Source organism: Pristiophorus japonicus, chromosome 7 (assembly GCF_044704955.1).
Source record: "Pristiophorus japonicus isolate sPriJap1 chromosome 7, sPriJap1.hap1, whole genome shotgun sequence".
Lineage (NCBI taxonomy): Eukaryota > Metazoa > Chordata > Chondrichthyes > Pristiophoridae > Pristiophorus > Pristiophorus japonicus.
Window position 1 is genome coordinate 88,184,288 of NC_091983.1, and position 16,503 is coordinate 88,200,790.

The window sequence follows — 16,503 nt, forward strand, 5'->3', positions numbered from 1 at the left end:
ATTATTTGAATGGGGAGAAATTACAACATGCTGCAGTGCAGAGGGACCTTGTGCATGAATCCCAAAAAGTTAGTTTGCAGGTGCAGCAGGTAATCAGGAAGGCGAATGGAATGTTGGCCTTCATTGCGAGAGGGATGGAGTACAAAAGCAGGGAGGTCCTGCTGCAACTGTACAGGGTATTGATGAGGCCACACCTGGAGTACTGCGTGCAGTTTTGGTCACCTTACTTAAGGAAGGATATACTAGCTTTGGAAGGGTTACAGAGATGATTCACTCGGCTGATTCCGGAGATGAGGGGGTGACCTTATGATGATCGATTGAGTAGACTGGATCTTTACTCGTTGGCGTTCAGAAGGATGAGGGGTGATCTTATAGAAACATTTAAAATAATGAAGGGGATAGACAGGATGGAGGCAGGGAGGTTGTTTCCACTGGTTGGGAGACTAGAACTTGGGGGCACAGCCTCAAAATACAGGGGAGCCAATTTAAAACCGAGTTGAGAAGGAATTTCTTCTCCCAGAGGGTTGTGAATCTGTGGAATTCTCTGCCCAAGGAAGCAGTTGAGGCTTGCTCATTGAATATATTCAAATCACAGATAGATAGATTTTTAACCAATAAGGGAATTAATGGTTATGGGGAGCGGGCGGGTAAGTGGAGCTGAGTCCACGGCCAGATCAGCCGTAATCTTGTTGGGTGACGGAGCAGGCTCGAGGGGCTAGATGGCCTACTCCTGTTCCTAATTCTTATGTTCTTATTAATGTTGGGGAAGTCCAGAACCAGGGGTCACAGTCTAAGGATAGGGGGTAAGCCATTTAGGACCGAGATGAGGAGAAACTTCTTCACCCAGAGAGTGGTGAACCTGTGGAATTCTCTACCACAGAAAGTTATTGAGGCCAATTGACTAAATATATTCCAAAAGGAGTTAGATGTAGTCCTTATTACTCGGGGGATCAAGGGATATGGCGAGAAAGCATGAATGGGTTACTGAAGTTGCATGTTCAGCCATGAACTCATTGAATGGCAGTGCAGGCTCGAAGAGCCAAATGGCCTACCCCTGCACCTATCTTCTATGATTCTATGTTTCAAGCTCCAAAACACGGAGCTCGAGTTGGTGCAGCTGGAGACACCTCCTGCCCAGTGTTTTATAAGGGTTTAGCATAATTTCCTTGCTTTTGTACTCTCATCATCATAGGCAGTCCCTCAAAATCAAGGAAGACTTGCTTCCACTCTAAAAGTGAGTTCTCAGGTGACTGAACAGTCCAATACGGGAACTATAGTCTCTGTCACAGGTGGGACAGAGTGTCGTTGGAGGAAAGGGTGGGTGGAGCGTCTGATTTGTCGCACGCTCCTTCCTCTGCCTGCGCTTGTTTTCTGCATGCTCTCGGCAACGAGACTCGAGGTGCTCAGCACCCTCCCAGATGCTCTTCCTCCACTTAAGGCGATCTTTCACCAGGGACTCCGAAGTGTCGGTGGGGATGTTGCACTTAATCAAGGAGGCTTTGAAGGTGTCCTTGAAACATTTCCTCTGCCTACCTGGGGCTTGCTTGCCATGTAGGAGTTCCGAGTAGAGCGCTTGCTTTGGGAGTCTTGTGTCGGGCATGTGAAAAATGTGGCATGCCCAATGGAGCTGGTCGAGTGTGGAGCTTCGATGCTGGGGATGTTGGCCTTATCGAGAACACGGAAGTTGATGCATCTGCCCTCCCAGGGTATTTGCAGGATTTTGTGGAGACATCAGTGGTATTTCTCCAGCGATTTGAGGTGTCTACTGTATATGGCACACGTCTCCGAGCCAGAAGAGGAGCAACCCCTCCCCATTGGGAATGATGTTGCCGGACCAGAGTCCCAGACTGGAGAGGTACAACCTGTACCTCTTTACCTATTTATATCCTACCTAATATTGCTACTGCCTCCTTCTTTACTGCTACATTGGCAACATCTTCTTTAGTGAAGACAGACCTGTGGTAATGGTACTCTCACGATGGTCCCACCCTTTGTACTTTTACCTGCCAATCTTTGATTCCAGTGCAACTGGGCCAGATCATTTTTCAGCTCACTAATTAGCGCTCCAGTTGAGTTTTCACATTTGATTTTTCCGTTTTTTAATAACTACACTAATGCTCACGATAGTGATGACAGTTTGCCAAATGCTCCCCCCATTGAAACATACTTCTTGATCCAACTCATTCCCCAGTACTAGATCCGGTACTGCTTTCTTGCTCATTAGGCAAGAAACATACTGATCAAGAAAATTTTCGTACACATTTCAGGAATTGCTTCCTCTCTCTGCCTTTACACTGCTAATTTACCAGCATTTTGGAATAATTGAAGTCCTCCATTATTATCACACAAGTTGTTGCATATTTCTAGTTTACGTGCAAATTTGCTCCTCCATCTCCTTCCCACTATTTGATGGCCTGTACTTTACACCCAGCAGCATAATAGCTCTTCTCGTAGAATCATAATGGTTACAGTACAGGCGGCCATGCAGCCTATGCCAACTCTCAGCTAGTCCCAATCCCCTGCCCTCGTAGCCCTGCAATTTTTTTCCTTCAGGATACCTATCCAACTCCCTTTTGAAAGATTAGATTGAGTCTGCCTCCACCACCCTTTCAGGCAGTGCATTCCAGATCTTAACCACTCGCTGTGTAAAAATGTTTTCTCTTGCATTGCCTTTGGTTCTTTTACCAATCACCTTAAATCTTTGTCCTCTGGTTCATGACCCTTCTGGCAATGGGAAGTTTCTTTATCTACTGTCTAGACCCCTCATGATTTTGAACACCATCAAATCGCCTCTGCTCCAAGGCGAACAACCCCAGCTTCTCCAGTCTATCAATGTAACTGATGTCCCTCATTCCTGGAATCACTCTCGTAAATCTTTTCTGCGCCTTCACATCCTTCCTAAAGTATAGTGCCCAGAATTGAACAGTACTCCAGTTACAGCCGAACCAGTGTTTTATACAGGTGGTTCATAAATGTCCATACTTTTGTACTCTACACCTTGATCTAGGATCCTATAAGCCTTTTTAACTGCTTTCTCAACCTACGCTTCACCTTCAGCGATTTGAGCACATATATCCCCAGGTCTGTTCATTCACCCCTTTGATTGTACCATTTAGTTTATATGTCCTCTGACATTTCTACCAAAATGTATCACTTCGCACGTGTTAAATTTCATCTGCCACATGTCCGCCCATTTCACCAGCCTGGCAATCTCTTCCTGAAGTCCATCATTCTTCACTACTTTCAAGCTTTGTGTACACCCACATCCAAGTCATTAATATATATCAAGAAAAGCAATGGTACAAGAACAGACCCCCAGGGACCACCACTATACCTTCCTCCAGTCCAAAAAAAACATTCACCACTACTGTTTCCTGTCACTTAGCCAATTTTGTATCTATGCTGCCACTGTCCCTTTTATTCTATGCAGACCTGTTGGGAAACACCACCAGCAGCAGAGATAGAAGGACCCAGCCCCTGCAGGGAGCAGCGTGAGCCATCCTGAGAAAACGACAGAAGCAAAGAGGACGACAAAAGCAGTGTCACAGGAACCTAAGTAGTTGACTGGTGGTGCATCTTGGAGCAAGGTCAGGACCCAGGAGAGGGCGGACCTGCAGGAAGGACAGTAGGAGTGTGTGTGTACATGACCCATGGTCTACAGTTGTCTTGGATCCCCTTGCCATTGAACAAAGACCCGGCTCTGCCAAACCTGTGAGGTAGCTGCTGTGCAACAGCCACCCTACGTTAAAAGAATTTATGCACATGCATCTTCCACCCTTCAAAATGAAATTCAGGACCCTCATGGACAACCCCAACAAAGAGGAATTCCTCCCTCTCTCGTATAACGTCATCAGAGCAAAGCAGTGAAATACATGCATCAGTGTTGATTATGTAGGGAGAAGTGTGATTAAAATGTTAAAAGGAAAAATCTTCCCTTGAAATGAAATTAATGCTATCTGTACACAGAGACTGAACTACAATTATATGCATCTACCATGTAACAGCTCAGCTAACTGGTAGTCCAGTGACAACAGCACTTATTCCATCTGGCTAAAGGCAATTCTGGATGGTTATGAGGAATATTGAAGTTAGGAGTGCCATTTACCAAGTGTAAATAAGTCAAAACATGGTGGTTAAATACCATTTTTATTTTTCACAAGAAATAAATTCATGATTGAAATTTACAGTGAGAGACACCATACATTTGTCCTGCAACAGAATTAACATGTATTTGGCCAGTACGCATAAGGTTCACGAAACAACCAGCACTCTGGTCCCATAATTATGTACATATAAAATTTTCCTTGGGTTAAAACTACCCTTTAATAAATTAATCAATGAACAAGGTAACAGTATTGCACTTCGACAGCAAAAAAAAAATTAGTCGTCATATATAAATGGAGCCAGGTGATGGGCCAGCCAAACAACTTTTATACCTTGTAACATGGATTACAAACAAGAAATTTGCATTTAGTACTTTGGATAGGCGAGGAGCAGGAGTGGAGGAGAGGGGGTTTAAGGACAATGACGGGAAACAATCTTATTTTTATGTAACTGCCAACTTAAGGTACATAAGCTACATTTGTCAAACTTTGAAATATCTGTTCCAAATTAATTAAACAGTACAATATTGGCTTTAGTTTCAGAAAAGACTAATGCATATTTTACCAAATATATAGTCCTCCTGCCTTTTTGCATCAATTCATGCGTACCATTTGGGAGAGCGAGAGATGTTGGTATGGGGAAATATGACACTTACATGGAAGAAACATTTCTACAAGTACCTCCAGATTACTTTGAACACATTTTATCCTTTCAAAAGACCAAAGCATTTGGCATACTTTAACTTGTTTGAAAAATAACAAGTCTTTTCAATCAGAAGATCAAGCACAGATGTGAGTTACATGTACTTTAACATTGTGTTGAGTTTGTAAGTGAAAAAGGTTTGCCAGACTAAAGATGCTACTCCATTTTTATAAAAACCTACCACCTACAAAAGAGGGGGTTTTCAAAAAGCAGAGTGGTAATTGAAGCATTTCTCAACTAATCCACATGAAGAACTGGGCAGACAAGATTCTGGAACTCTACATTTAGAATTATGATGCAACTATAAGTCAATCACAGACCACAGTCATGTTTGAAATAATTTTCCATGTTACCAAACACCAATATCATGTCATCAGGTATATAATCATCCAAAAAATGGAGCCACAATATAACTTATTTTCTTGATGCAAAAATATATATATTTAAATATAAAAATTGACTTCAGTTTTCAAATGTAATGCAACAGTTCTGGTCTTAGGAACCCTCAGGCACACAGATCAAATACATTTACTTAACCTGACCATGGATTTAATCTTGAACAATTTGAATGCCATACAAAGGAATTGTCTCATTAAGCAAGGTTATAGAATAAATGGAGATTGTATGTTAATCCAATACTATATGCAAGTCAATACAGTACAAAACTCAACTGTTATCCAAGGTTTGGACTCAAAAGGGACAGGTTAGAATAGGAAATGAACAGCAATATCACATGTGTGACAGCTGACAAGATGTCTTCTAAAAATCTGCTCTTTTGGTATGTGAAATCAAGTCAGTCAATTGTCTTTACAGAATTACATTTTAAGCACTGGATTGATGGACTGGCAATTATTACAATTACAGTAAGCAGCAGCAAGATAGAAACAGTATATAGAGAGAGGTACTTGCTTTAAAAATGCCTTTGCCATGACTGGGGCAGATTATGGAAATGTTTAGTGCAGCTAAGTCACACCTTTAAAATGGATGCGTTTGAAGTGACCATCATTGTTTCACTTCTATTGGAGAAGAATGGGTAGTTTCAGGTCATTTGGTAGCATGATGCATTTGTAATGTTAAACAAAGGTAGATTCCACTAGATGAGGATTAAAGGCAATGCATCAGCTCATGAATAGAAGCAACCTGAAATTAGAACAGGACAGTGCTAAGACTATGTTTTGCCAAATTAAAAATTTGACAGTCTCAAGATTTGGCAACCCATTTCAAATGTCATATAGCCAAAGAACTTAAAATGAGTACTATTTAACTAAAAAAGGCTAAAACTGATAACATTTCACAAAATATTTCACAAAACCTCTTGACAGACAGCATGCAGCACAAATGTATTTAGCTCATTACTTACTATGGTAATTGGAAACAAACCATTGCAAGACTACTAAAGAAGTTAATCAGTTGTTAATATTGCAGTTACTTAAAAATATACAAGTTGTCCCATTAAATTGTGCGAGCACCTGGCTTGAATGGCATTGGATTTTTTAATAGAAATGCTGTACGCTTAATAAACCATTATTTGAATCAAAACTCTCAGCTGTTTTATTACACCATGTTAAATTTAACTTAAAGCTGCAACATTCAGATGTTTATCATCCAATGTCGTCATGTGCAGAAACACATGTAAAGTCAGTTTAGAAGACACCGACAGTTAATATTTTAAAGACTTTTGGAAAAAGTGAGTACAAAATACATGCATTTGATAGATAAAAATTGTTATAACAAAAGCAAAGAATTAAGTGGCATTTGTACTTTTAGTTCAATCAATTCTCAATCCTCTCCACAGCAGAAAACGCAGTTAGCTTCTCAATGCTCCAACTGTATAATTGCTACTCCCAAAAGAACATGGAATTTGCTTCTTGTTCAGTGATTGGAGATCATTGAGGAGGCCCAGTTTTTGACAGCTGTAGTAGTGTTCTGTAGATAACTCCACGTTAAATGCGTGGTGTTCACAAAATGCTTCTTCATACACTCCCAACTGATTTGACCCCTGAAGTTTGGCAAACATGCAAGAATTAGCATAAAAATATTTAATAGAATGCTATAAATATAGGTTTCCAGATAACACATCGGACTAGGTAATTTACTGATTGTCGTCACAAATCTAAGTTTAATGTTAGAATAGCACTAATTCTAGCTTTCAGTATTCAAAGCATCACAACCAGTTTAGTTATATACCTTGAACAGCCATTAAGTATTTTTTTTAAATATGTCTGTTAATACACGAATGTAAATAATTAGCCAACCCTTTATTAAAATAATTATAATGTTCACAGCCTAGGGGTCATATTTGACCATGAATTGAGCTTCCGACCACATATCCATGGCATAACTAAAACTGCTGATTTCCACCTAACATTGCCCATCTCCACTCCTGCCTCAGCAACCTTCATCCATGCCTTTTGTTACCTCTGGACTCGACTTACTCCAAAGCACTCCTGACTGGCCTCCCACATTCTACCCGATGTAAACTTTACTTCATCCAAAACTCACCAGCCCATGTCCTAGCTTGCACCAAGTTCCACTCACCCATCACTCATGATCACTGACCTACATTGGCTCCTGGTTAAGCAACGCCTCAATTTAAAAATTCTCATCCTGGTTTACAAATCTCTCCATGGCCTTGCCACTCCCAGCCTCAACCCCACCCCCCTCCCAAAATATCACCTATAAGATATTTTGATCTTTTCGGTTTCATGGAAAGGATTGTGGTATTGAGTTGTTTCAGGATCTGGTTTTAAAACAAAATGGATTCAAATAGGTGTAAAAAGGCCACAGACATGGGACATGTGTATTGAAGCCAGAAGGGCCACGCTTTGGATTCAAACAGATAAAAGACAAATGTCAACTGTCACATCTCATGCCTATTAGCTGGGATGGTCACATTCATCTAGAGAACAGATGACCACTTTAAACTCAATCCATGGGTGGGTGTTGGGAAAGAGATGTATCCCATTAACAAGGCTAATGGTGGATCATTTTGCTGGAGACCCCAAGGGAGAAACAGGCAGTCAGGTTTAGAACAAGCGACTGAGGAGTCTAAAACTTAAGTCTGCACCTGGAAGCAAAAAATGCAGATTGGCCTCATTTTAAAAAAAAACAGCCCAAAAAGGTAGCCCTCAGAAAGAACATGGCACGCAGTTTATTTCCCCTCCCATGTTTGAGAAAAATTATACTGTACCTAGTATGAGAAATTGCTAAATTTGTATCAAAACTTGGTTACACCACACTTCGCAGTACGATGTGCAGTTCTGGTCAACATATAAAAAGGATAGAAGCACTGGAGAGAGTGCAAAAAGATTTGCAAGCATAATACCAGAACTGAGATTATGCCCATCAGGAAAGGATGAACAGGCCGAGTCTCTCTTCTGTTGTTAAGGCTGAGGGGTGACCTTAGGGGTCTTTAAAATTATGAAAGAGTAGACAGTGTTTTTCCACTTGTGGGGAAGAGCAAAAAAGACCAACACAAGATCGTCACCAAGATATCAAATATGGAATTCAGAAGAAACTTCTTTACTCAGTGGTGAGAATGTGGAACTCGCTATCAGAGTAGTTGAGGTGAATAGTATATAGATATATTTAAAGGGAAAGCTAGATAAGCAAGAGGGAGAAGGGAAGAGGGAGCTATGCTGCAAGTTGGATGAGGAAAGCAGGGAGGAGGCTCGAGTGGAGCATAAACGCCAGCATTAAACTGGTTGTGCCGTAATGGGCTTTTTCTGTGCTTGCTTTGACTGTTACTCTATGTTCACTTGTGGCATGTGAAATAAAGCAGCTCAACAATTCCTATCTGCCCTCATATCACCATGTGTTTGTTAATCTGCCTTTAAAAAGATTGGTGGAGCACATGTACCGAAAGTTCAGATTACAATGGGGTACTATTGTTATACCCCAGTTGTGCAATCTGAAAGTTAGATATTGTGTAGCACTGGCACAATGCAAGATGCTCAGACCTATTGTATGACCAGCACTGCTGTATCAAAGAGAATAGCTAAGGTACACACTAAATTTGTAACAGTAAGCAATGTACCTACGTTACGGTCAACTAAGAAAATGTAGGCTTTAAATGACATCAGCCTGAACAGGTTGGAAACAAAACAGAATGAAACACAGCACAGAACAGAGATACTTACTCGCAAGAATTAACAAATTGTTTCCACCACTGTTTCATGACCATTTTCATATATTCCAAAGCTGGAAACAGGTAATTCTGATGTATAAAGAGAAGCAATTCCTTGACATACTCTACAAGCTGCAACACCGCATCTGGGAGGTTCGAACGAAGCTGTAAGAAAAAGTGCACTGTGGTACTGAGACAGAAAAAAAATATATAAAAGCTAGCTAAATCCATGCTTCAGACTGTGTCCAGGAGCCAGTTTTTCATAAATCCATCAGAAGTGACAGGGTGAAAACAAGTACCTCGGAAGTCATGGCTTCTGCTTGAGCACCACTTACCAGAGTCCCGGCAATGTAAAACACAGGGAGAATAGTGCAATATGATTAAAGCATGTAGCTGCCACAGACACATGCTGTAATTATGTTTGCCTATGGGAACTTGGAATGTTCTTTTAAAATAAGACTTGCACTGCCAGCAATTTTCTAAAAATTTAGAGAGTTGAAAGATACACTCCATTAGGAGCCCAGTGACCTTTAGCTGGAGTCTTTATTCTAAAATATTACAGTTCAAATCCCCTACTAATGGCTGGCATTCTGATGGGAGCCATTATTTCCTTGACTGGGGCCTGCTATTTAACAATCTTGTACTGTCTAGTTCTCCCCAAATCAGATTATTTTGCAGATTGGGAACTGGACCTTTTACCGTAAGCCAGAGGTGGGAATGAGAATGGAGATTGTGGTGTCCCACTTGCTTCTTGAACTACAATATAAAGTCACATTAAATTTCTTGTAAAACAACCAAAACATAAAAAGTAGGTGGGAAACCAGTAATCTTGTCAATTCACCACTGCAAAATTAAGCATGCAACTCATGAGCAAGTACTCAAAAAAATCAAACCAAATTTATGAATAGGAATTGAAGCACATTTTAATTGATCCAGGTGTCAGAATCGAGAAGGTGCATTGCAATTCTCCTTCAAAACCTGTACTTACCCACTCAGTAAACTTGGGCAGATTTTCAATGATCCATGCAATATGACTTGACAACTTCTCCTTTGTATACACAACTAATTCAGTCAGCCTTCTCCAAGCTAGCTCAAGGTTTGGCCCAAACATGGTTACAGCCTCAGAGTAGTAATGAGGAATATGTGTTTCTATCCAACTGTGAAGATAATGAACATGAGCATATGGACAGATCAGAAACCAATTGCAGCAGATGGCACTTTGAATCCTTAACACACAAAGCTCCCACTCAATTCTATGATCCCCTTTGCCAGAGATGAATTCATCTTTTGACAAGTAACAGTATTTACATGTTTAAGATTCATATTGAACAGAATATTCCAGAGACTTCCAATAAATAGCTTGTGAACAAAGGGTTCTGTGCAAACCTGGACATCTATGCCAAGTAATTATAAATAATATTTGGGGCTTGCAACGAGACAGCACAGATGAATACGTGGCTTCAGCAGTGGTGCAGCAGGGAGGGATTCAAATTCCTGGGGCATTGGAACCGGTTCTGGGGAAGGTGGGACCAGTACAAACTGGACGGTCTGCACCTGGGCAGGACCGTAACCAATGTCCAAGGGGGAGTGTTTGCTGGTGCTGTTGGGGAGGAGTTAAACTAATATGGCAGGGGGATGGGAACCAATGCAGGGAGACAGAGGGAAACAAAATGGAGACACAAGCAAAAGACAGAAAGGAGATGAGTAAAAGTGGAGGGTAAAGAAACCCAAGGCAAAAAACAAAAAGGGCCAATGTACAGCAAAATTCTAAAAGGGTCAAAGTGTAATAAAAAGGCAAGCTTGAAAGCTCGGTGCCTCAATGCGCGGAGTATTCGGAACTCAGGAGAGGGCTGTGAGCTAGTTCGAGTGGGAGAGAGTGCAGATGAACAGGACCCCAAGAAAGAATGCAAAAAGCTGGATGCAACAGAGCAGAGTAGTACTGGGGTAAGTGTAAACCACAAGGTGATAGGAAGGAACAATATGTATGAATATAAATAGGCTGCAGGAGGTGTCAAAACTAAAAATCATGGTTTAAAAACTAGTATTAAAACACTCCACCTAAATGCACGCAGCATTCGAAATAAAGTAAAGGAGTTGACGGCACAAATCATTACAAATGGGTATGATTTGGTGGCCATTACAGAAACGTGGTTGCAGGGTGGCCAAGACTGGGAATTAAACATACAGGGATTTCTGACAATTCGGAAGGATAGACAAGAAGGGAAAGGAGGTGGGGTAGCTCGGTTAATAAAGGATGATATCAGGGCAGTTGAGAGATGATATTGGCTCGAATGAAGAAAATGTTGAATTGTTGTGGGTGGAGATTAGGGATAGTAAGGGGAAAAAGTCACTGGTGGGCGTAGTTTATAGGCCCCCAAATAATAACTCCACGGTGGGGCGGACAATAATCAAGGGAATAATAGAGGCATGTGAAAAAGTAATGGCAGTAATCATGGGGGATTTTAACCTACATATCGATTGCTCAAATCAAATTGCACAGGGTAGCCTGGTGGAGGAATTCATAGAATGCATATGGGATTGTTTCTTAGAACAATATGTTACAGAACCTACAAGGGAGCAAGCTATCTTAGATCTGGTCCTGTGCAATGAGAGGAATAATAAACGATCTCCTAGTAAAAGATCCTCTTGGAGTGAGTGATCACAGTATGGTTGAATTTGTAATACAGATTGAGGGTGAGGAAGTAGTGTCTCAAACAAGCATACTATGCTTAAACAAAGGGGACTACAGTGGGATGAGGGCAAAGTTGGCTAAAGTAGACTGGGAACACAGAATAAATGGTGGCACAATTGAGGAACAGTGGTGGACTTTTAAGGAGCTCTTTCATAGTGCTCAACAAAAATATATTCCAGTGAAAAAGAAGGGCGGTAAGAGAAGGGATAACCAGCCATGGATAACCAAGGAAATAAAGGAGAGTATCAAATTAAAAACCATAAGGTGGCCAAGGTTAGTGGGAAACTAGAAGATTGGGAAAATTTTAAAACGACAGCAAAGAATGACTAAGAAAGCAATAAAGATAAGATAGATAACGAAAGTAAACTTGCGCAAAACATAAAAACAGATAGTAAAAGCTTACCGATATATAAAATGGGAGAGTGACCAAAGTAAATGTTGGTCCCTTAGATGAGAAGGGGGATTTAATAATGGGAAATGTGGAAATGGCTGAGACCTTAAACAATTATTTTGCTTCGGTCTTCACAGTGGAAGACACAAAAACCATGCCAAAAATTGCTGGTCACAGGAATGTGGGAAGGGAGGACCTTGAGACAATCAGTGTCACTAGCGAGGTAGTGCTGGACAGGCTAATGGGACTCAAGGTAGACAAGTCCCCTGGGTCCTGATGAAATGCATCCCAGGTATTAAAAGATGGCGGAAGTTATAGCAGATGCATTCGTTATAATCTACCAAAATTCTCTGGACTCTGGGAAGGTACCAGCGGATTGGAAAGCAGCTAATGTAATGCCTCGGTTTAAAAAAGGGGGCAGACAATAGGCAAATAACTATAGGCCGGTTAGTTTAACATCTGTAGTGGGGAAAATGCTTGAAGCTATAATTAAGGAAGAAATAGCAGGACATCTAGATAGGAATAGTGCAATCAAGCAGACGCAACATGGATTCATGAAGGGGAAATCATGTTTAACTAATTTACTGGAATTCTTTGATATAACAAGCATGGTGGATAGAGGTGTACCGATGGATGTGGTGTATTTAGATTTCCAAAAGGCATTCGATAAGGTGCCACACTAAAGGTTACTACAGAAGATAAAGGTACATGGAGTCAGAGGAAATGTATTAGCATGGATCGAGAATTGGCTGGCTAACAGAAAGCAGAGAGTCGGGATAAATGGGTCCTTTTCGGGTTGGAAATTGGTGGTTAGTGGTGTGTCACAGGGATCGGTGCTGGGACCACAACTGTTTACAATATACATAGATGACCTGGAAGAGGGGACAGAGTAAAGTGTAACAAAATTTGCAGATGACAAAGATTAGTGGGAAAGCAGGTTGTGTAGAAGACAGAGAGGCTGCAAAGAGATTGAGAGGGGTTAAGCAAATGGGCTAAGGTTTAGCAGATGGAATACAATGTTGGAAAATGTGAGGTCATCCACCTTGGGGAAAAAAAACCAGTAAGAGGGAGGATTATTTGAATGGGGAGAAATTACAACATGCTGCAGTGCAGAGGGACCTGGGGTTCCTTGTGCATGAATTCCAAAAAGTTAGTTTGCAGGTGCAGCAGGTAATCAGGAAGGCGAATGGAATGTTGGCCTTCATTGCGAGAGGGATGGAGTACAAGAGCAGGGAGGTCCTGCTGCAACTGTACAGGGTATTGGCGAGGCCGCACCTGGAGTACTTCGTGCAGTTTTGGTCACCTTACTTAAGGAAGGATAGACTAGCCTTGGAGTGGGTACAGAGACAACTCACTAGGCTGATTCCAGAGATGAGGGGGTTACCTTATGGTGATAGATTGAGTAGACTGGGTTGTTACTCGTTGGAGTTCAGAAGGATGAGGGGTGATCTTATAGAAACATTTAAAATAATGAAAGGGATAGACAAGATCGAGGCAAAGAGGTTGTTTCCACTGGTGAGGGAGACTAGAACTAGGGGGCACAGCCTTAAAATACAGGGGAGCCAATTTAAAACCGAGTTGAGAAGGAATTTCTTCCCCCAGAGGGTTGTGAATCTGTGGAATTCTCTGCCCAAGGAAGCAGTTGAGGCAAGCTCATTGAATGTATTCAAATCAGATAGATTTTTAACCAATAAGGGAATTAAGGGTTATGGGGAGCAGGCAGGTAAGTGGAGCTGAGTCCACGGCCAGATCAGCCATGATCTTTTTGAATGGCGGAGCAGGCTAGAGGGGCTAGATGGCCTACTCCTGTTCCTAATTCTTATGTTCTTATGTTCAGTTGCATTCTCCACCCAGAAGTTTTTTTGGAATCAGAGTGTTGAATGTAAACAGAATGCAAGTGGCAATTGGAGAAGTGACTTCACTATGCATCATATATAGATTTACTTGCTAGGCGAGATTGGAGGTATGCCTCGTCCAGAAATTTACCTGAGAATCCAGTTCCAGTACTTCAACACCCTCCCTCCCAAAAACGCTCAGTTCCTAGGACACGCCTTACACTATAGCAAGATCTTGGGATACCACTCAAATGCATTCACAACCCAGAACCACCCCAATTCCATATCCCAGAACCACCCTCCCACACCCATGGATCACCCTCTCAAATTCTCAGACCTTTATACCCAGAGTTCTGCCAGACCCCACTAACCTCAACTAGCTATTCCCTATTTGTGCTATCAACTAGGAAAATTAGCTATACCTTCTACATGTGTATCTGGCTTTTAAAAAAAAAAAGAGTTAGAATTCATTGCATAATCCAACAGATCCAAGGCCAAAACCAGATTTAAGAAATATGGATATAATTGTGAATTCATTCAATTCTGAAAATTCCACCAACTCTCCCACAATGCACAGTGTGTATTTAAAAACTCAATTTGGCCAATTCAAATCACAACTTCACAAAGTGGCTCTCCAGTGACACTGATCCTGGTGAGGTACAGAATGCATTGTTTTACATAGGGGTATATTATGCCATGTAATGTACAATGCTGCAAGTTGAAGATTAGACTTTTTAAATTCAAGTCCTTCGACTCAAAATATTCAATGAAAGTACTCCGACACAAAATGACAATCTTTATAGGCAATCTTAATTGTGTTAATGTAATGTTTAATGTCTTTATATTTTGGACAATACAAATTTCAGTTAGTTAGAGGAAAAAATGGTGATAAACTGTGTGACTTTACAGGAAGCACGACAGTTTTAAAAAAAAGGAATAAATGAAAGACTTTTGATATGCAAGAGATAATGGGAGAGTAGCTCAAGGGAGAAAGTCCAAGAGTATTATTCAAATTTTCTTTGTATGAAGGAACAGCTAAAAAAAAAGTGGCAACATTTTGGGGCAATCTTAGCACACACCCACACTGCACTAACCTGTTTCCCAGTTTGGAATAATAAGATATTTTATTCCAAGCCTGCTGAGACACCGACATCATCCCTGACTGCCGTAGGACATGAGCAGAAGACGATGCTGAGGAAGAAGTGTTCAAATAGAATCAATGATCAGTCAGTAATAATGGGATTCAGATACTTCTCCATAACAGGCATCTGTGGTTCAACTAGTTCAAATCATACTAAGCAAGTAACTTATGTAAATGCCCCTAGCAGTATACAACTTATCATTTGAGACCAAGTTCAATTTAGTTATAAATCAAGCCGCAGTGCCTGCTGTTTGAATTTCCCAAAGAGCTAACTCATATCAGGCACCAGCTCTCTGCATTTTTTGACTACCGAGCACTGGAGACCATTATGCATAGCATGCTAATGTGGCTCTAAAGCGCTTCCATCCTAGAGAAATCACACACAACTACAATTATATGTTGATGAAAAGTCCTCCCCATAATGTGACTGGGAGGCATGAAGAAGGGTGCTCACCCAGCAGGCAATGTAAAATGGGCACTACTCTGGAAGGCCAGTTAAATACAAGTTGCTATTCTTGTTCGATTTCATTGCGACAAAGTTATTGAAACATTGGAGCTATCCTGCTGGCTACCTAAATCTGTTGTGCAGGTTAGGTCAGTGACTCCATCCATTGTATGCCCATAGTAATTTCTCTCAATTTTAGTAATTTCTCTTTTCAGGAGGAATACCACTTTAGACACTCCATTCAGACACACCCTTGCACTGCCACTTGTGCATACAAGGAGTGAGTTTCTTATTTGAATCTGACTGAAGACTGCCAGCCAACTTCCATCCCTAATAAGAGCCAATACCAAACTCCACACACTCAGTTAGCCAGATTTGGAGGCCATTTCCAGCACAGGGATGCAGTCAAGGTTACACCGCTTTCCAATTTTATCAAGCAGGCTCATTCCAGGCAAATACAATAAATCTCCATTGGATCGCCCAACTTTCAGTCCACAATTATACAAAACAGACAAGTGAAACAGTTCAATTATTTCATTTCAATTTCTTGTGGAAAATAGACAGCGTTGAGTGAGTTCTGCACTTCCACCATGTGGAAGTGTTCTCAAGTACAGAGCATAGTTGACTGCACTTATACATGCTTCCAGTTTGAACGCAGCATAATTTAAGAGTAGAAAGAGCTACCATTCCATCAACATAAAGGTGGTCTGTGACCATAAAAGCAGAATCATACATGTAAACTTGTTCGTACCCAAGAATAAATTGGAAATTTAAAAGAGCAATTTACACATTGATTATTGTAATAATTTAAAATATCTTTAAAACAAGCTTTGCATCTAAAAGATAACACTGAAGTGGCATTGAACCTTCAAAGTGCAATCTTGCAAATTTCAAAAGATATTTGACAGTATGCTAAATATGGGTGTAAGAATTGTGTTGTCTGAAGCCAGATACTTCTCAATAAGGTTGGACAAGACAACAAATGCACACGCTGCTCACATCTCAGAATTGCCAATTCACAAGTCTCATTAATAGAGACAGAGTTTGATGTTCTCAATGATACAGCA

The 16,503-nt window shown here is 40.9% G+C and overlaps 1 protein-coding gene across 2 annotated transcripts in view; it reads right to left on the minus strand.

The window, feature by feature from the left end:
* Positions 1 to 4,129: 4,129 nt before the first annotated feature.
* Positions 4,130 to 16,503, minus strand: part of tmem214 (transmembrane protein 214) — a 61,281-nt gene continuing 48,907 nt past the window's right edge. For both annotated transcript variants that reach the window (XM_070885113.1, XM_070885112.1), the window contains 4 exons: positions 14,945 to 15,041; positions 9,921 to 10,089; positions 8,946 to 9,097; positions 4,130 to 6,805 (listed from right to left, as the gene is read on the minus strand). In XM_070885113.1, the coding sequence (XP_070741214.1) occupies positions 6,679 to 6,805; positions 8,946 to 9,097; positions 9,921 to 10,089; positions 14,945 to 15,041 (545 nt within the window). In that variant the 3' untranslated portion in view covers positions 4,130 to 6,678. The remainder of the gene's footprint in view (positions 6,806 to 8,945; positions 9,098 to 9,920; positions 10,090 to 14,944; positions 15,042 to 16,503) is intronic.